Below are 21,853 nucleotides of genomic sequence, written 5' to 3'. Positions count from 1 at the left end.
TTACTATTAAAACCTGATCATATCCAGAGCAGTATCTTAATCTGATTAGCAGTGTGTTTCCTAATCCCATTTGAGGCTGGGTTATTTCTGAGGAGATTTCCTGTAGGTAGTGAATGGCCTTCATAACGTCTGGATCCGTTTTTAGCCGTACAGATGGGGTCTGGAGTCCCCTTCCTGCCCCGCCTGTGTCAGATTTTTACTTATTTCTCACTCCGTCATGAACTCGGAATGAAATGTGATGAGTCCAGCCCCTTCTGCCTAGTGATTTCAGAGAACAGGAATAAAAGCACTACCTGAAATGCCTAAATTGGCCAAGGATTTAAGCATTTTATGGGTACTAACCGGTAGCAAAGTGGAATAATTTGTATTTCCCTGCCTTTTGTTTCGCTTCACCCGCGTCTCCGCGTCTCCGGGTAATAGATGCAAATGAATAGTGAAAAAGCCAAAAGGCAGATGGGGGTGGGCGGAGGCAGGAGGTGGGGGAGGGGTGCAGCCAAGGGGCCTGGATAATCCACCGTGGATTAAGGGTCCCCGAACAATCAGAAGCTGCCGGGGGTGTGATGGTGGCGTGGCTTTAGCAGACCGTGGAAGAGAAGGGGGCCGCGTGCGCCAGCTGCCGGGCCTTACCTATGGACACTTGGAAATAACAGATCTTGCCAAACAAAGACAGTCGCTCAGATGATCTTTCAAAGAGTCGCACAAGATAAATCCAGAAGGGTCATCTGTATAATAAAGGAAAAATAGATTTAAAAAAATAAAAAGCCATATCAGGGATTTTCAGAACCACTTAGCAACCGCTCAGATTATTCCAGACACAGCTGGAACGTGCTGGGACGAGCATGATATATTTGAGTTCGTGTGGCAGTTGTATTTTCAGCCTGATGTGGAATCTGTTGCCGTAACTGAGATGCAGCCCATTAGGGTCCCCAAATAAGGGCAGCCGTGAATCAGGCTCAATCAGCCCACCATCCCCACTGTCACCCAGTGCTGTGTGTGACCTGACATCATTTCAGGACATGCTCACGGAGGCCATAAACATGATTTGATTCACATTATCTTCTTGTTGCATATTTGTTACCATTATTCTTTGAAGACTCCAAATTGGATATTAAAAATTTATGATATAGATAAAGGTTTGCATGGAGTGAAAAAGAATAGCTGTGGTAAGTACATCTCATCCATCAGAGGTGTGTGAACTGTCAGAGGATGGAGAAAGCCCAATCGGCGACGTGGATGGAGAATTAGCAGGAACAACACCAGGGAAACAGCTTCTCCCTCTGCCTACATATTATTAACTGAGAATTTAAATACATTTTGTTAAAAGAACAAAACAAAGCAGCCCAACTGCAAGAATCCCCACGGTCGATTTTTAACAACAAGCAGATGAAAGGGAGGGCAAGGGCTCCTGATACAAAGATTAGTAGAGATATGAATTGAGCAGATGTCTGTGTCCAGGGATCAATGTTTCTGGGTGCCTGGAGTTTCTCTGGAGCAGGGAGCCCAATGCCAGGGGGGGAGTCTCCTCTGACCAGGAGAAAGCTCTCCACCTAAGCTGCACGCTCGCACATACGCACGCACGCACAATCACACAGTCCTATCAGTGCTGTTCAGCTGTCTGGATCTGTTTGGCAACTTGAATATTTGCATAGAAACAACTCATGGTTAAGGGGTATCCATTGTAGACAGGCAATTCAGAGCAGAGAAGAACAGAACGCTTCTGGGACTTGCTTATGAGAGAGCGAAGGGTTAATGGATCCATTCAACATATATTTACAGGATTATTTATTACACAAGATGCTTTACTGAGCATCATGGGGATTTCGTATATAATACATGCTGTCTGCCTTCAAGGGGTTTACAGTCTGGAAGGGGAGATAAGACATGAGTTGTAACCAAGGTGAATTGTGCCATGGAATCCCAGATTGACATGGGGCACTAGGAAAAGGTGAGATATCAGAAGCAGAGAACAAGGCACTGGGTGCCTAATCTAGGAATGGACATTTGTGGATGAGAGTTTGTTGAGCAAGAACCAGATCAAGCTGACAGGGAGGGAAGCAGAGGAGAGAAACATGTGGAACAAAAAGATCATGGGCCAAAATCCAAACTGAGTGCACCATGTGAAATGAAGCTAAGAACCTAACCGGTGGGAGGGACAAGTGTTGGACAGAAGTTCAGGGAATAATCTATGAAGGTCAGGTGTGAGGCAGGTGCAATCAGAGAACTCTGGCAAAAACTGAGCTCTGCAGCAGGAAACTCAACCTCTGGGGACTGGAGTGCAAAGCAGAATGTTCAGTCTCTGAAATAAGGAGTTAAAGGATAGGGACCCATTCATTCATCCATTCACTCACTCATCACCATTTATGGAACCCTTATAATATACCAGGAACTAGACCAGGCTCGAGATAAGCAGCTGAGTAGAACAGTGTCTGCACTAAAGGACCTCACAGTCTAGTAGGGGTGGGCTGGGCAATCACACCAGTGGTCCTAATACAGTGCAATAGACGGACTGTATATCTATACAGGGGCAGAGGGGCACAGAGCCCGGGTTAGGACTAGGAGGAAGGGTTCCCAGCTGTGTTCTTAATGGAGCTGCAGTCTGGACAGAGGCTTAAAGGATGCACAGGAATTTGCCAGGAGAATGGGGAGGTGAGCTACAGTATCATTTCTGAGAAAATGGGGTACAAGACAGGAAACCCAGTTGAAGGGAACAGGGGATTCAGTCGTGAGGAGCTGGGCACCAAGCTGATGGATTAGTCCGTAAGCCTCTCTGTGTTATTCCAGTGCACAGCCAGGATGGCCTGAACCAAGCTTCTAGGTTTCTGCTCCCTGAGGGGCAAAGAAGCTTGGGAGATCTTTCTATCAAGTTCACAAAGATGCTCACAGCACACCAAAAGGCAGTATGCAACCGCTACCATTTAGTCCTCTCTGAGCTTTCTCAAGAGAGTGTACACTCATTGAAGAAAAGGATGGACCAGAAATGAGCTATCAAAAAATGAAATTCCAAGAGTTTTCAGAATTGGTGCCCCCACTCATTTATCTTGAGTTTGTAAGAGACATTCTATTACTTCTGGTTCAAAAAATTAGTTACAAAATATGAAATTAGTGTTTCCCTTTTTTTCTGTACAACTATTCATCTCTCAAGTTATTCCCACAACTTTGAAATGCACTATTTTTGATGTTCCCACGTCTGGTGATAACACCACATGTGTGAGCTGACATGTCTACATCTGCTGCAGCATTGGAAAGCTGAGCCTGGAAGCCTCCACAGCCCTCTCCCAGCTCTGATTCCAGGCAGAACCTTTTCTTCTTCTCAAAAAGAAAATTCTGAAAAAACAGTGACAGAGGTGTAAACTCCCATTCTTCACAGGGAAGTATGAACTCGGAAGCCTAATTATCTTTCCACTTAAATGGCAACATTGTTAACCTTTCTGGTCGTGGTGGCCAGCCAGGAGCATCACACTTTTCTGGGGTAGGTGAGTGGAGAAGTTTCTAGAATAGTCCACATTTTCTAAAGGAGTCTTCCATGGGAGAAAGAATGCTAATCTTTCTTGAATGTGCACATGACACCAAGTTTCTGGCCCAAAGGAAGAAGGGAATTCTTTGAAAGAGAACTAAAGTTTGCTGTGTGTGAGAATTAAAAGAAGTGACTTAGTGATGATTCACAGGGAAAGGGAGCAGAAGAGAAGGTTCATTTAAGCCACACATTTTTGAAGTAGAGGAACAGTTAGTCTAAGTTTCTCACATAATCTAATATTTGCTCAAATGCCAGGTGCAACATGAAAATGGATGCACGACTGTCAGCAAGGTGGGGGAATTCCCTTGCAGTTGAATTGAAGGGGTCTTATTTTTATTTCTGTTTTATGGCAAGAAGTGAAGGTTTCTCAGAGGAATAGGTCAAAAACGCACCTTTGGTCTGACAATCACAATTGTAATAAAATGCAAAAAATAGTCTCCGGTTTGCTTTTCCCCGTAGTTGTCATAAATATGTGCATGTTAGTCAGAATAAAGCTGTTGAGAGTAAGACACAGAAAGAAAGTTAGTTCATCATGAAGTGTCTTGACATTCCGTCTTCTGTCAGAATGGGTCTCTTCTGTCACTCAGGAACAAAGTCAGACTTCAACACAAGTCTCCTGGCCCCAGTGGACACCAAGGGCGGTGGCAGGGGTAGGGGTGGGGGCAGTCGGCCTCAAAACGGGCAGAGAATGCATTGTCTGTAGAGAATTAAAAAACAATAATAAAACTGGCTTAAAAACTTGTTCCACTTACGTTATTCCTACAAGCTGGTGTTCCCAAACAGTGTCACTGTTGGCATATTCCTCCCTGCAGGGGCAGACTGCTCCATCTGTTCGTGTCCTTGACACACCATTGTCTGGCACCCAAAATGAGGCACATACCCGATAAGGAACTGACTTCAGGATATAAGAAGTTAACTAATGTTCCACAATGATTCTCCCTACAGGGAAAGGGAGTTCCTATGGATTTTGTCTAACACTGCCACCAAGTTGCTCTAGAATGACAATAAAGCTCATTCTTAAAGAGCAAGTACTGTGCACCAGGCCGTGGCCTAAGGACTTTGTCAACGTTGACATATTTATTCCTTACTGTGACCTTACGTTGGTTATTCCCACTTGAGAGATGACCCCCTAAAGAACGGAAAGGTAAAGCACTTGCCAAAGCCCAGGGCAGAGCCGGGACTGGAGCCCTGGTGCTGGGCGCTGGAACCACCATGCCCTCCTGCCTTAGGACTCGCAGGGCAGGCTCCAGCTCTGGCAAGAAGGAACAGGAGGGCCTCTGGTTTCTCTCTGTGGCCTATACCACAGGCTCCCATCCCCACAACCACTTTGAAAAGGTGTTGAGGCCTCGAGAGCCAGGGAACATTTCTCCTAAGGCCTTCTCGGTGGCAGGGGTGGTTTAGCCAGACCCCGTGGTGAACAGAGGCTGCACTCAGGTGGTTTGGAACAGACTCTAGTGCAGCCGACCCAGGGTATGTCTTTCATGGAGAGAGAATGGATCCCAGAGGATGGTTGCTGGGAGTCAGTCTTATATGCAGAAACGGAGAAGAGTCTGAAGGCTGGCATTTAGAAAGGTCTAATGACTTAGAGACGCTCAGTCATGCTTCTGTGGTAAGCGTCCACCGTAGTTCTAAGAATATTACTCATTCATGCAACAGATTTTTATTGAGCATCTATCTTATGCCAGGCACGATGCTGGGGCTGGGGGTACAATGGTGAGAACATGCCATCCTTGCCCTTAGGAAGCTTGCTGTCTTGTGGGGGAAACCAAAATTACACCGAAGACTGTAAGGTTGCAGTGGTGTCAAGTCTAAGAAAAAGAGGACAGAATGTTAAGGAAACCCATAACAGAGATATGTGACATAGTCAGAGAGGTTAGGAAAGGCCTTTTGGAGGAAGTAGAACAGTAATTCTTGCAAGATCATTTGTCATGCCAGCAACTCAAACAAAACAAAACAAAACAAAACAAAACAAAAAAACTTAAAGAGAATTTTTGCCCACAGGCAGTGAGTCATGTAATCTCTTAAGTCTTTAGAATGAGAGTCACCTCAGGGGCCACATCCCATTTCATCCTAGCATTTCATAATTATTCACATCAGTTTTCCTGGGACTTGGTTAGACAATATTTTGCCAACTCTCTCAATACCTGTAGGGACTCTCCTTAGAATCAGGGGATCTCAACTCTGCTTGCGTATTACAATCACCTGAGAGTTTTTAAAAACAATACCCAGGTTCAGTCCCCACCCCGAACCAATTAAATCAGAATTTTGGAACAGGCGACAGGGGCATCAAGCACCAGTATGTTAAAAAAACATCCCAGATGATCCTAATGTGCAGCCAGGGTAGAGAACTACTGCCTTAGATGAATGCAAGGAATGCACTTAACTTCACTTAGTCATGTAATACTAATTTAAAATTTTACACTAAAAAACTTCAGAATGCAAAGGGGATTATTTTGGTGGAAGCTGAGTGTGAGTGTGCACTCACACACTTGTGAGCATGAGAGTGATGGTGCATGTTGGGTGCTTCCCATTTCTGTGGCATGTGGTGGAAATACAGCAAGTGGCTGGAGGATGGGATTTCTGGGGTTCTGGAGTCAGGTTGGTAGTAAGAGGGAAGGCCACGCCCAGGCCCATGGGAGTTGCAGGCGGAGGCAAAAACATGGCTCAATAAACAGGTTCCTGGCTTTCTCTCTCCACTTCCCAGTCTCCTCAATCTTCATCTCCTTTCTTTTCCACTGCTGCTTTATTTAACCTCATAAATTATGAGACTTTATAGGAAATCTATAGCCCCTCAGAGGAAGCACATTCAAATCTTAGATAATGGGCCTTTTTTGTGTCCTTAAAAAACATAAAAAAAAACATTATGAACACCTTACATGTGAGTGGAATAAATGTATTTTTGTAGCTAATGTTGAAAATATCCCCAGGCATCTGGTGTGTATGAATGTGTATACATAGTGCATGCATAATAAACATATTCTACCTTATGAATATTTATACACAAGATACATATATATTGAATATAGACGTACATATGTAAATAGTAGCCCTTGTAAACTATATGCAAAGTGTGTTTCCAAGCATATGTATCAGAGTGCATCAAGAATATAATAAACCCACCCCCAAGTTTAGCATATTTTGAGGTGGCATTTTAACAGAGTTTGTAGTAGGTCTAGTTACTATCTATGTTTGGGTTAAGTACCAACTAAAAGTAACTAAGTAAGAGGAAATAAATATGGTCCCTGCCTGTAAGATACCATACCTTGCAAGGTGACTTAGTATTCTGTTATAGAGAATCAAACGCTGCTCATTGGCATCATATTGCTTTCTTCGGACTGCCTTTTATTTACACACTCCACCACTGCCTTTCAAGTTGGGGTTTGGAATGGCTCCCATTTAAGGCTATATTAACTCAACCCTGATGTAGCCTCAGGGTAGAAATGAAGCAGTGAGAAGAAGCATATACATTTGTTCTCTCTGCAACTATAGAGCCCAAATCCTTTTAATTTAATTCTGATTTCATTAGGAAGAAGGGAAAGGTACAATAAAAAGGCACCAAGTCCTCAGAGAGGTCTGTGCATCTCAAAAATGAACCCCAAACAAAGCAATCTCTTCCCTCACAAACCTCTTGTAACCCAAATATTACTGACCAACAACATTCCACTTCCAAATTCCATCCAATTCCCTCCTTGCAATAAGTAGCAGAAGCCTTTTTTAAAAACAAGCTATACATTTAACAATGTACAAAATACAGATATCTTTCTAAAATGACAATCACCAGCCCCATGGCCGAGGAGCTCAGAGTGACACTAGTCAGCCAGCAGATTTCACTCCATTAAAGGAGAAACAATACCTAAGCTCCATCTTTTCTACACCCATTGTTTTCTCCCCTTCAATCCATACATCACAACAGGTAGTTCTCAGCTGTTCCCTTTGTGCCAGACGTACATTGTATCCAAAGAGACGGCAGACAGAACTACCTGCTGCTTCCTGTGTGGCTCTCCCTGTGTTTCTCTCCTTTTTCCTAGTTCACTAGGGCTTTTTAAAATCAGTTGGCAGGAAGCCAGGAGCTCATCATTTTAATGCAGTGCAAAATGGAATATGCATAATTATATGCAAGCCATATGTGAGGGAGACAGCTCAGCTGTGAATTTCAGGAGGCCAGGAGAGAGAGCAGTTAGGGCTAAGAAGAGATGAGAGCAGAGCAGAGTGCAAGTGTCACCCAAATGAATGGTTTAATGAGTGTGCTGCAGACACACCTTTCACCTACCTGTCCCTTCTCTCCACCTCCAAACCAGAAAACGATGGAGATTAGAGAGATGACTGTATGCAAGTGATATTGCTCCTGGGTTCTGTTAATGTCGCCATTTAAACTTCAACTTTCTTAATTAACAGTATAGATAAAAATAACCAGTAACTTTTAATGCAGCCTCTTAATTAAATACATTTTTTACTGCATTTGATTGAAGAATCATTGTTCTTATTAGATCATTGCTCCTTTCAGATCTTTATTTAAATATTGAGGGGAATCAGTTTATCGCTAGTAGTATTACAATGCAAAATCTAATTATGGGAATTGCTTTTCTTATGGCCTTGCTATTAGAATTTTTTAAAAGTGCATTATCTAGAGATTGCTTAAGCATGCCAAAGAGTTTAAATACGTATGTACGTCGTATAATCCTAAATGTGCAATGAAAGTCACCGGAAGACTAAAGTGGTGGTAATTTCCAACAAAATTATTTAATTTTGGTTTGTTTCATATTGCTTTAAGTATTACACCACAATGAATTTGCATGTGCAATCTAAACCATGTAAAGAAAAAGTAAATCCCAAGTTTTGATATCTAAAAGGCGTACTGCGTATTTAAACAAACTTCTTAATAATGTTGTTATTTCTGGATTCCCGTTTGTTTAATGATCTGAGCTGTTATGCTTTTAGCTTTTTTTTCTTCCATTATTTGTAAGTCCCTAAATAGGCCATTATATTTCCCTTCAGGCTAGAGATGAAGATGGACATGCTGAAAATTTTCCCCAGCAGCACTATGCTAAGGAAACTCCAAGGCTTGCCTTCAAGAATAACTGCGAACTACTTGTAAGAATAACATACTTACAACAAGTCTAGAATGTTACTTTAGCACAGTGAAAACAGTTTTTTGAAGGGGTTTGTTCGTTATTACATAATTTATGAAATATTATAGTTTTTCTGTATAGAGTTCTAAATGCTAATTCTGATATCACTGAATATTAATGATGAGATCTCAGATTGTATGCAAATCTTTTATATCTGATTATCGACACGAATGGCCCTGTCATATTGTTTTGTGTAGTTGTTTATGAGCAGCCATTTGGAGAATAGCTAGTCAAGTTAAAAAGATAGAGAAAGACAGTTGATATATGTAGCTTGGAAATAAAACAACCCCTCCACCAGTCCTCCTCCCACTTCCTAATTGTACACTATTTTTGGAGACAGCATTGTAATATTTTGTTCTGCTAGGAAAGATAGCAAAGTTGACACGTAGTACTCCCTTTAGAATTCAAGCATTCTTCCACCTTCTTGCCAAACTCAATCAGGCACTTTCTGTCTCTCCCATGTAGAAAGAGTCAAAGCAGTGACAGGATGCGGGGATGTTTACAAGTCGTGAGAGAGAGGATATCAGCTGTGACAGAAACTCTGTTCCAAGGCAGGGTTAATTTGCTGTTCTTTTTAGCATTTACAGCGAGACAGGATGAAAAGCAAGCAGGAATGCCTATTATATTTCTATTAAATGAATCTGTTGGGACCTAGTGTTCTTGATTAACTTTTGAAAATGAGTGCTCCACAATGCATTTTCTGTTTACCTAAAGTAAATAGAGAATGAATTGTCATTCATTTAGAGAGTCAGACACCACTTTTGGAATTGAAGCTTTATGAGGGATGTAGCTATGTTGTCCCTAAATGTTCTTTTCTTTTCAATTGGATTAAAGCAAAACATTTGCTCCAATTAAAGGAAAACACTGAAAGAGAATGAGGATGCTCAGTTGTTATATTTTGAGGTAGTCTAATTTTCTGTTTAGTTTTATTGGCTGAGTACAGTACAACTCTGCCAGATCTCTGCATTAGGAAATCCTGTATGTAACAGTCTTTGGACTTAGCTATGATACCAACTGTTCATTAAAGACAAAGTGTCCAAAGAGCAGGAGAAGCGAGAAAAATGCAGTTCTTACCCATTCTAGTCACAGTAGCTGTGTTGAAATCAAGAAACTCCTTTTCTCTCTCCACAGTCCTACAGTTAAAAAGCAGTACTCATTCTGTGTGTGGGTAGTACCTTGGCCAACCAGTCTGCAAGCAGATTTGCTGCTTATGAATGCATTTTTTTCCTGAAATTTTAACTCACCTTATATTTTATCTTAGGACTCTTAAATTTCCAGCCCTGCTTGCTTTACCTAGATTTGGGAAATACTTTTCATTTATTTCATTTTTAATATTTCACTCTGTAATTATGGTTATCCATCAGAAGACCAGGGGGGCCATTTATGCTATGTTTTAGTGTCGGAATATGTTGGGGGAGCAGCTTGCTTCTTTTTAGAAAAATTGTTGAAAGTAATATGCCATATTTGATTTTTGTTTTTTTTAATTTATTGGAAAAATGAACTTGCCTGAGTCCTGTTGTGGTCAGTTTATACTGAAGGAGAGGGAGAAGCTTGCTTCTTTATAGAGAAATTGTTGAAAGCAATGTGCCATATTTGATTATTATTTTTTTTTTTTTGTCTTTATTGGAAAGATGGACTTGCCTAAGTCCTTGTTGTGGTCAGTTTATACTGGAAGAAGTAAAACATCTGTGAACATCTTTTCTAGCCATCTTTAGAGAGAATATATATTTAGACATTGCTGTACTCGAATGCAATATCTCATTGGCAGTAGTTTTGAGAGATTGGTATAACCGTTGTCCTTCTATTTGCTGTTTGAAATGCTCTATTTTGGCCAGCGTACTTTCTGTGATAAAATAAAAAGGGGAATAAAGAGAAGAAACAAGTAAGCTTATTTCTCCAAGGAGAAATTGAATTTTTCTTCAGCTGCAAGAGAAGCTATGATGTTTGGCTGGTTATGAAGTCCTAAGAAGTTATGCTTCCATACGAAAGAGACTTATTTATTTTTAAGAGAGAAATAGGAAGTACTTGGAGTTTTCTGAGTGCAGCTTAGAGCAAATTTTTAAAGGATGTGTCAGAGAAGATTGCAAGCTCTGATCCAAAGTGCTTTCTTAGCATAAGGGTGGTTGTGCCATCTTAGTGCATGGTTTGCTGCAGCAAGAATAGCCTCGAGCGTAGAAAGTGGAGGAGCTCTGTGGGGGGCATTGGCTGGCTCTCAGGAGAAAATATTGAAGGGCGCAGCCTACTTCTGGGCTCCCAGTTGATCAGGAGCATATGGCTGGAGTTTAATCCTCTGGGCTACAGATTCTGACAGCATGTGGCCAGGTAGACGGGGCATTGCCTCCTACTCGATTATTGACTGCCGGACGTGTCTGCCCACCCCACCCCCTGCCCCAGCCTCTGCTTCTTGGAAGAGGAAGGAATATTAAGTAACCAAAACAAAAGCAAAGTAAAATCAATGCCTGGAATACACAAGTATGTGTAATCAGAAGGCAATGACAAAGAAAGCATTGGCTGATATAAAAATCTGTTATGCAACTGTAGATTTCCTGTAGGGTATTGATTTTTCCATTTAAATCCCAAACTGTGATATGTGCCTTCACACTTAATGTACAACACAGATGACTAGATATTTAGCTTGGTGGCCAAGATTCTTTAGTTGGTGATTGTGCAGCAGTTTCCTTATGCTTTTTATTAATTTTGAAAATGCAAGGCTGTCAAGATGAGTGACATTGGGTAAAGCTTGAATACTATTTGATATATCACAATCCAGTGTGGCCCCATTCACCTCTTCATAGATAGTCATACGTGTGTGTGCACACATGCGCGCGCGCACACACACACACTAGGGTACTTAGCTGTCTAAGTTTATGTCCATATCAAGTAATTTTCAACAGAAGAAAATGTGGGAAATTCACATCATGTGACAGTATAGCAACATGGCTTACAAGAGCCCAGAAGGGGGAACGTTTAGAGCCAGCTCTTGGTGACAGGCACTTACCCCAAATTCCAACTCCACTGCTGTTTCTTCTCCCATTATTTCTTCATTCCTTTGGGACTGGAAGACTGTCTCATCTTTCCCTTTTCTCATATCACTGGTAGAAGTTGGGTTAAGAGTTAGAGTGAAAGGAGGACCTTAAATACACTATGGTATGTTGAAACACACTTTTTCATCAGCAAGCACTTTCTCAGTTCTTGGTAGCCAGCTGGGAGTAAGACCGTGCAGAAAGGCGGCATCAGCTGGGTCCTTGGAGGGAGATCTATAGCTAGAAGACAAGGAGTGTTGAGAGGCTTTGGAGAAGGTGCTAAAGACAGCTGAGCCTCCTCCCCAAATTTTCTTAGGACCAGTTCAGAGAACATCAGTGTATTTAGGGAGAGGGTCAAAATGCAGTCAAAGAATTGTAGCAACTGTTGTAGTGTTATTTGGTACAGAAAGAAATCAAGCTTAGCAAGTCTGAAAGAAGAAATGAGAGAGGGGGCAAAAATCAACCTGTTTTCCTCAGTTTCAGATTCTTGAGTCATCACCTAGACAAAGTCTGAATCCTGTTGGCTTTTCCTCAGGCTGTTAGTGGTGTGGGTAGTGCAGACGGAGAGAGAGAGAGCCCACAGCTGGGAGGCTAAATAAAAATACCACCAAGGAAGAGTTCTTAATGGTCACTTACAAAGTCAGTGCAGGGGGACGATGACAGCCATTTGAGTTTTGTGGTCTTGTGAACAGAGGTGGCAGGAAAGAGAGATGTTTAGGCAATTCTTCTTGGGCTGGTTTTCCGATCTCATTTCCTTTTGGAGGCAGATACGTAGGTTCTAAGGGTTGGACATCGTCTTGAAGCAAGAGAATGCTCCATGAATGCAGGGTTCAATTTACAGAACTTTATTGAGCATCCTATTTGTATAAGGCATTGTACCAGATAATGGTGGAGGGAGGGGGCACAACATAGAAAAAGACGCAGTCCCTTCCCTGAAGGAGCTAACAGTTCAACAGAAGGAATAAGGCATATGCAGTATTACAGCCATCAAGATTGTGGGCTCTCAGTTCTTCCTGAAAGTCAGACTTTTGCCCCAGCTAGACTTTGATTTCTACCATATCATTCTGGAGTTATAGCTGAGGTTCATAGGCACAAAGGCTTACAACTGAAAACACATCTGGAATCATATCACATCACACCCCATTGTTTCACCTCTTTGGTCTCCTTGAGCGTAACATTTTCATCTGTAAAATGTGATAACAGAAGGTAATAAACTCAGAGGATATTTTAAGGCTCAAAAAAAAGACAACCTATTTAAAGTGCCTGGTATATAGTAAGCACTCAGTACATACTAGCTGCTATTATGATGATTTCTCTTATTATCATGCTTGTTTTCATGGCACAGTGTGCTGTGCCCCCAGAGAGCTCCAGCAGAGTTCTGGAGCACAGAGGGTAAAGATATTATTTCCATGTGGGGGTAATCACAGACTTCACAAAGGAGGATACCTTTGGTCCAGGCTGTCTATGGGTTGGTTTTTTTTTTTTTTTTTTTTTTTTAAACACAGGTAGAAAAAAAGTGTAATTTCTCAAAGTCATAGCAAAACCTACACCCATAAGTCTGAAAGCACATCAAGAGGTAACTCAGATCATCCCTTTCCCATCTAGAAATCCCCTTAATTAATCATCATCTAAAGACAAAGACAGCTATGGACCACCATCTTTGTAAGTCACAAGGCTCTTTTTGGAAAATATTCTAGAATCTCACAGTTCTTACCTACAGTGATTCTATATATCAATTCAAATTTCTAATTTAGTTCTTTAAATTCTCTTCAGGAACATAGAGTCATGTTACAGCCTCCTATTAAAATAAAAATGCTGAGTCTTTCTTCTATAATTTAAATTAGGAAAAACTTCTAACATTTCTATGATTTATAGTGGTTTTTTTTTGTTTTTGTTTTTGTTTTTTAATTAAATTCAGTTTTATTGAGATATATTCACATACCATACAATCATCCATGGTGTACAATCAACTGTTCATAGTACATGGGTTGGGTTTTGATTATAAGAGGAGGGGTGTAAGGCAAGGGGGCATTGCAAGCAGAGGGAAAGAGCACGGCCAATGGCATGGGGCTATGTGAGTTGGCCAGAGCAGAGGGTACCTGAAGGGTAAGGGATGAGCATACAGCCTGGGCTCATTTGCAGGGGTCCCAGTGACTGACACAATTCTGTCGAGTCTGGACTTCAGTAGTTCTACTTCATGGAAATTCCTAGTACTTCTATGGATTAAAAAATACATAATGGAAACCTTCTAACATACACAAAGGTAGAGTGGAGAAACTAGTGTAATGAACCCTCCTGTACCCATCACCCAGCTTCAATAATTACCAACTCAGGTCTGATCTTTGTTTCATCTATCCCCCTTGCACCCTTTTTTTGCTGGTGTACCGTGAAGCAAACATGATATGTGTGTGTGTGTGTGTGTGTGTGTGTGTGTGTGTGTGTGTGTGCACGTGTGGTAAAGAATTTAACATCCTGCTTCTCTGGCTAGAAAGGATCCATCAATATGGATAAAATTGGGAAGATGGAGCTTTAGGACTGAATCTACATAAAACAAATGCTTCCTGTTAATGCAGTGTGCTCCTCCCTCCCTGTTCATCGTGACCTCATAAAGTGTGGACCACCGGACCCAGTCTGTAAAGCCCCTGAGGTAAAAGGTGGTCCTTCCACAGTGCCAGCAGTGACTTGAATCTCCTTTACTCTCAGGTCCTGCTCCTAAATATATTGATTTAAAAGTAAGATCTGATCCGTTTGCAGCCCAGGCCAGCTCACTAGCACACTGTGGCCTCATCAAAACAATAGGGGGAAATTATGGCTTGCTTTCATTTGTTAGCTGTAACTAGGACTTTCCTGCTAGGTTACAGCTATGATGCCTCCATCCCACCCCACCCCCCAAAAGGTGTTAGAAACAGCTACATTTCACTTGAAACTTGGTAGGTTTTTTTTTTTTAAAGCAGTAGCAATTGGCTGAGGGCCTTCTTCTTAACATTGTTAGTCTATCGGGGCGCCAGATTCATGCCCCAGCCAACTTAAATTTACACACTATTGCTTTGATGTTACCGCTGAGCAGCATAGGGACGAAGAATTAAAATTCATGGTGATGCTCTGGACTTGCATCACAGCAAATGAAACATCATATGCTGTGGGCATACGTGGTATGCTGTGCACTAGTTTCCTGAAATAGTAATTGTGAAAGCCCCAAAGGTGTAGAATGACCCAGAAAAGCCCAGGGGCTGGTTACTGCCTAGAGGATTGGCCCTTCCCAGTGCTTTTTCCACCCACCCTCCAGATACCTTCAGTCTGGGTCCCTTCCTGTGCTCCCATAGTTTCCTGAACTATTTTTTTTTTTTGAAAAACAGAACTTTTAAGAAAAAAAAAGTAATAGTCTTAGCTTAAGAAAAGGGTAGATCCAATAGGGGTGGCCCAGTTAGGCTCTCCAGCAGGACCATTTAGACTTCCCCTCAGATGGAGGGAGTGGAATCTGCTTGCACTGTCCTATTCCACTTGCGCGTTCCTCCATTTCCGTTTCCGTCTCCTATCCTGCCATTGTTTCACCTTGTCATCCAGCTGTGCCTGCTGCTTCCCTCTCCCTTTCCCTGGCTGCCCGACTTCCATGGCTGCCCTGGGCTCAGGAGCAGGTCCTTACTCGTCTCCTGTACAGAGGCTCTGTACTGCCGTGCAGTATCCCTTCACCCATGCAAACACTTTTTTTACTTTGTCTTTTTAATTTCTTTATTTGAGGGAGAACCAGCCGAAGGAAGGCTAGAGTACCCCAGCTTCTGCTTCGGTATGTTCTTGGAGTAGGGGGCCCTCAATTTGATCTGAGATTCTTGGTTCCTGGCAGGCTCCCTTTTCCAAGCCATGGGGAACTTGGCCTTTCCAGTTTCAGGGCCATGGCACAAGGAAATGAGAGTCACGTTGGTTTGACCATCATGCTGGCTTCTCACACAGTGTCTTGCCATGGCTCTTGGAGTCAGCGAGACGTGTCGAGGACCGTGTGTTCTCCACAGAGATGCTGTGGTGTGTGATGGGTAAGATCCCTGCTCTGCAAACAGGCCAGCTGTGCAACTGGGCATCTCTCCTGCTTCCTTGAACCTCGGCATCTTTATCAATACAATGAAGATAAATATACCACCTGCCTCATAGGGTTGTTTGAGGCGTAAACGAGATCATGCACATGGAGCCCTTAGCATAATGCCTGGCACACAGTAAAAGTTCAATAGACAGTTGTCATATTACTAATAAAATGTATCTAGAAGGAGGTGGCACTGATTTAAACACAATCTTGTGGCAGATGTTGGGTTTATCTTCGTTTCTTCTCCAACTTGAGTCTCTTCCCAGTTGACTTGGACAAAAACCAAAATGTAACATTTTAATTTAAGACAAAGAACTTCAAAGACACCCTTGAACATCCACTTGCCCATTTATGCCTGTGGCACTGGAGATGCCTGTTGTTGTGAAGCAAATGTTCTGATTTGCGAGGTGCTACAATTTCTGAGTACTTTTTCAAAGAACACAGAACTTCAAAGAAATATCATGGTGTTGTGGTGAAGAGCCTGGGCTCTTGAACCAGACGGTTTGGTTCAGATCCAGGAATCTCCAGCTCTCTCCTCATGGTCTGTGTGACCTTGGGCAGGCTGCCGCATCTTTCTGTTTTCTTGTGTACGGTGAGAACAACAGTAGTACCCTTCTGGTAGGATTAGTGTGGGGTCTAAATGAATGACTGCCATAAGGTGTGTAGAACAGTATTTGGTAAACAGTTGGTGTTCAATCAATTGTGATTATAACTATTATTTATTTCAAGGTTGCTTGCTTTCAAGCACAATATAGAATACAACTTGGCCAAATTTTCTAGCAATAGATTATCTGAAATTTTTGAGTATCCAGATTTGCGTACAAAAGCCACAAAATTTCCTTATAAAAAATGAAGATGAAAAGGTACACTGTGCAGAAAATTCTTAGAGATAAGCTTTTTTTTTTTTTTAATAACCATCAGGGAAGGCTATATGATCTGAGACCCCTTCAGACCATAACCCCTTCATAAATTTGTTAATCTTAGAAATCTGCAACTAAGAAAGTAAATGCATAGTAAAAGAAAAAAAAAAGTGATTTAAACAAGGAAGTGTCTGCCATACAAATGGTATGGCCTCTGACAAACCTACTGACGGAGGCGAGGACCCATATTTTGTGGGGTCCCTCAAATGTGCCAGCGCTGGGCTTGGTCCTTACAGACCCTTTTTTGGATTCTTTATTCTCATCACCACTTTGCTAAGTGGAAATGGTTGTTTCCATTTTACAGATGGGGAAACTATAATTCAGAGATGTCATGTCACTTGCCCAAGGGGAGGGGGCGTCAGGTGAGCAGGCGAAAGTTTGACCCATATCTGTCTGCCCCCCCATACCCCAACCCCGTGCTCGTCTGAGACACGCGGCTGACTTCTCAGGGTCAGACACCAGGGCTTACACATCTTGTCATCCCAGCGCCAGAGAAGGGGTTCAATCTATGGTTATGAGATGGACGAATTAAAAAATTAATTTAGAATCACTCTTCCTAGCTTCTTTATAGTAACAATTCTTTTGTAGAATTCTGAATCCAGAAGGAACATCTATGGAGAATGTTAGAAAGTGCAATTTATTCAGAAAGGCATGGCAGTGTTTGAGAATTCCCAATGCATAATAAATTGTGGGGAAAGGATCCAAAGTACTTATCTTTTTAATTTGACATAGTAACAGGACAGCTGTAAACTATAGAAAACTAGACTTCTTCAATGTGATATAAGCATTTGAATGTGTTATTTTTGAAATCTGACAATGGATTTTGTATGATAAGTGCTAAGTTTTCTTTTAAAGATTTTTGATACTTTTTATGATCAGCAAGGCCATTTTTAAAAGGTTTGAACTACTTTGATTTGGTAGGGTTGTATTCCTGAGTGTGAACTCATCTATTTCCTTTGAGACTTGTGGACATAAAATCAGGTGTCAAGTCACATTCTCCCCACATTGCTTCAATGGCTAGAAATGGACAATTACCTAAAATACCAGAGAAAGTTTGCCTCTGATGGCTTCAAGGAAACTCTAGGTATATGAAGCAAAACCAGAAAAGTTAGATAGGATATCAATTGTCCATATAAACGTACACAAGTAACCAGCTAGAAATAACATTAATCTTATTCAGTTGTGCATGTAGTTCAGGAGAACAAGCTAATGAAAGTCTCTTGGGAGAAAAAAGGGAAAGGGCATAAAAAATATTTGGAGGTGAGAAGAATGACATGTGAGTAGTAAGGGAAGCAAGAAATTGGAGATGGGGCTATGGGGGTGGGTGAGAGGGAATTTTAAAAGGGAAGAAGGAAGATAGAAGCCCGTGATTAAGCTGGAAATAAGCAGGTCCAGGAAAAGAAGAGTCTCTAAAATAATGTATTTGCTCATTGCATTTTGGCTTAAAGTGTCTTTAATAATTGTGTTTTTTTTGGAACACATCCCATTTCCTGGTGTGAGGCATCATGCTTTCCTGGAGGACTCTCTTCCCAGCTCCTCCTTTCTACTCCATGGCAACGTACACCAGGAGTCGAGGTCTTTGCCAGGAGACAGCACCCCATCCTCTTTTAATGCCAGATGTGGCTCCCCGGCCTGCGAGCTCTGAGAGGGCAGGGGCTTTGTCTGTTTTGTTCATCTTTGTACCCCTGGGAACCATGCTCAGCACATATAATATTTCATGAGTTCTAGGACATAACATTCCCCCCTAACATTTTAACATATCAGAAATGAGAGTTGCATATTAATTAATATTAAGATTATTTTAATATTAGTGGTATTAAAATAATGGCATCTGAACAATCAACAGTGACATGGATTTGTTGAACTATGGAGGAAGGTGCACAATAATTATTTGTTGGATGAATGCGTGCAAGAACAAAAGCCCCCCAGGTAAAAATAAAATGCTTAAAGTTGGTTTGGGATTTTGTGTGTCTGCCACTGATGTGATGGAGTGGAGGGTTGGCCTCTGGTTGTCTTGGCTGAGCGTTTTACGGCCGTACACTTGGCCTACAGCGGAGCGGAGAGATGGCTTTATTCATTCTTGCAAGTGAAATGTTGAGCCAGTTAAGATGTACCCCAGAGATAAGCCAGGTTTAAAATTATAAACTGTACCTTTGCCTTAATTTTGCAGAAAACCGCTTATTGTTCTACTTGGGGTTGCATATCTTTCAAGATTTCTCTTGAAAATTCATGAAGACGTGTTGGTTGAGGGGCAGTGATCTCTGCCGACCATCTCTCACCCCTCATCCCTCCCGTGCCCTCTATCTCTCTCATTCCCTTTCTCAATTAGACAAGCTGTGGATTTCATTAGGATAAAGTTATGTTTTTATATATTAGGTTGCCCTTGTCCATCATCACCCCCACCTCCACTGTCATCTCTTAGAGAGATTCCCAACCTACAGAAAAGACAAAGTACACATAATTGCATTTCCTACACTTTAGAATTTTATAATCTACATTCAGGATATCATCTTGTTTGAGTAAATTTTGCACCCCAAACTTAACTTTGTGAAATACTCTGCTTTTTTTTTTTTTTGGTGTTCAGATCTCAATAGAGTTCGGTTTCCTTTAAATGAAAAATGTGAATCTGACTCTGATATTACAGCATGATCTGTTATGCATTCTGTGTGTGAACAGGGAAGTGAAGAAAGCCAGAGAAGGGAAAGGAGGCAGTATTTAAATGTTGATCATGAGTTAGGCTAGGTAGTCACATGAAAAGGGTCCAGATTATTAAGATATGTGAAACACTTTGGGGGTTTCCATTATATAGCCATTTCAATCAGTGGTGCTTTTAACTTCTAAATTGTCAATGAATATGTAAAAACACTATCCCAGAGTACTAATGAACCATTTTTGGCTTAAAGAAATATTTCTGTATTTACTACGTAGCTCAAATTTTGAAAATATTCAACATCATTGTTTGATACTACAGAATGTACGTACACATGCAAAATGCAATATATGAAGGTAAATTATATATCCTATGTAGACATATGGATATGTATATAAAGGAAAATGAAAACAAACTAGAGGGTTACTAAAGGGTTTATGAGTCTATGGCACTTACCTCAAACATTTATGTAGTATTTTTTCTATACTAATTTGATGTTTACCTAGGAATACATAAAAATAAATAACATGGAAAAATAAAGTTGCAAGGAATTTTTTTTCACTTTTCCTTAGTTTTCATGCATTTCAATTTTTAAACAATGACTGGCATTAAATCAGCCACTGGCATTAAATCAGCCAAGTTGAAAATGGAGCTTCATCAATGGAGACAGCCAGTCTTGATAATTCAGACAACAAACAAACAAAAAATCTTTTCTTATGGGATATATTCTCACTGGTTTATTTGGTCTGAATAGTTTCTTAAGTCCTTAATTTATTCTTTTGTCCATGCTGCATGAAGTCAATGTTTATAATGCAAAGCAATATATATATAAAGATTTAAAACCTTTTTTAAAAACCTGGGTATTTAGAATCATGGGCATATTAAAAAGGAGGAATTACATGAGAGTTGGTGATTATGGGATGTGTATGTGACCCAGAATTTGAAGACATTTGTGTTTCAGTCAAAATGCATTTTATTGAGTGCATACCATCTCTCCAGTGCTGGACTTAAAAGGCATGGGCTGCAGGTGCAAAGTATAAAATGTGAGTCCTTCTCATAAAGAATTTATCAACAAACCATTCTTATTTAACAGTGAACTACCAGTGTACAATCAAATGCCAGGTGTGGAGGTATGGTAAATGGTAATTAGAGAACAGAAATACATATTAAAATTTATATGTATTCAATAAGGAAATAAAAGGTCATCTAATTGGGAGGAAATGATGGGCTGGAGAAATCAGGAATAGGTTCTCACTGGGAGATAGGGCTTGGGCTGGTTCTTGGAGGGTGGGTAGGGAATGGAGAGGCATCCCAGAGAAAGAGGAAACTGTGGGCAGGATGGTGGTGAGGGGGAGAAGCAGTGTGATGGGGCCAGTGGGAAGCTGACTGGACTGGCATCATTTTGTGAGTGGTAAGAACTGAGTTAACTCGGTGGGTTGAGGTTGGATAATAAAGACCATGAGGGGCAAACGGCTGAATTGATGTTTAGTACTTTAGGTTCTAGGATTCGGTATTAGGTGCCTGGGCCAGGACCTACTCCTATGAAAGTGGTGCTTTCTTGGGAGGGAGGAGGGAGAGCAGGGAGCCTTCTAGAAGGCGGTTAGAATAGTGCAGGTGCCTTGTGACAAAGACAAAGACTTCTCACAGCTGCGAAGGCCAGGAAAGACTCTACAAATGACTGTCCTAAAATATGGGGCATCAAGTTCTTATGACCATGTTAATATAAATAACTGGCAACGATTTTGTCTCAAGCCAAATTTTCTTGTAAATTTAGATTTGGGATCATAGTCTTAATTGAGTAAGTAACTAGTTGTGTGCAATGGGGAAAACAGACTCAAAGTAAAGCAAGAAACTGAAATTTCAAAATATTTATGTTCTGGAATGACTCAGGGATCAGTATGATTTAAACTGTAAAAATAAGAACTAGGGGAAAAAATGTTCCGAAATTTGGATTCTTTAAAGAGGATGGCGTCGTCATTAACCCCTTCCCTCAGCAAACAGCTGAGGGCTGTGTAGAAGAATGGCCAGGAGTGTGTGCTCTGCCGTCCAGTGCTGAGCTTTGTAGGTTACTCGCTTTGTGGACTTGGAAAGATCAGTTTCTTTATCTGTGAAGTGGGAGTAATAACTATATGCACTATATAGGCTTGCTGTAAAACTTAAATGAAATAGTACATATAAAGTGCTTGGCACATAATAAGTGCTCAATGAAAGGTAACTAATAAAGGGGAAAAAAATCCCTCTTTTCTATTCAAGTTTTAAAAGAAGGAAGAAATGCCAATTATTAAGTATTCAGATTCCTTGCTTTTTTTAGAAAAAATTCAGTTTTATTCAGATATATTCACATATCATACAAACATCCGTGGTCTACAATCATCTGCTCACAGTACCATCATATAGTTGTGCATTCATAACCCCAGAATCCTTGCTTTTTAAAAACAAAGAGAATATCTTATGATTGTATGGATTTAGCTTATTCTTTTCACCTTGTCCATGTATGGGACTCCAGAAGGAGAACTGGTATTTATCCAGTAATGACCCTAAAGAT

The 21,853-nt window shown here is 41.1% G+C and overlaps 1 protein-coding gene across 2 annotated transcripts in view; it reads left to right on the top strand.

Annotated features, from left to right (window-relative positions):
- The window catches only part of LOC119539706 (sine oculis binding protein homolog), a 153,603-nt gene that overhangs the window by 79,103 nt on the left and 52,647 nt on the right, over positions 1 to 21,853 (top strand). Inside the window, exon 5 of one of the 2 annotated variants that reach the window (XM_037843415.1) lies at positions 8,510 to 8,605. The exons of the other annotated variant lie outside the window; for it this stretch is intronic. Coding sequence (XP_037699343.1) covers positions 8,510 to 8,605 — 96 coding nt within the window. The remainder of the gene's footprint in view (positions 1 to 8,509; positions 8,606 to 21,853) is intronic. 2 annotated transcript variants of the gene reach the window in all.

The sequence above is a fragment of the Choloepus didactylus genome, chromosome 7, assembly GCF_015220235.1.
Source record: "Choloepus didactylus isolate mChoDid1 chromosome 7, mChoDid1.pri, whole genome shotgun sequence".
Classification (NCBI taxonomy): Eukaryota; Metazoa; Chordata; class Mammalia; order Pilosa; family Megalonychidae; genus Choloepus; species Choloepus didactylus.
The sequence above is the reverse complement of the archived record's forward strand: the minus strand, read 5'-3'. Positions and strand labels throughout refer to the sequence as shown.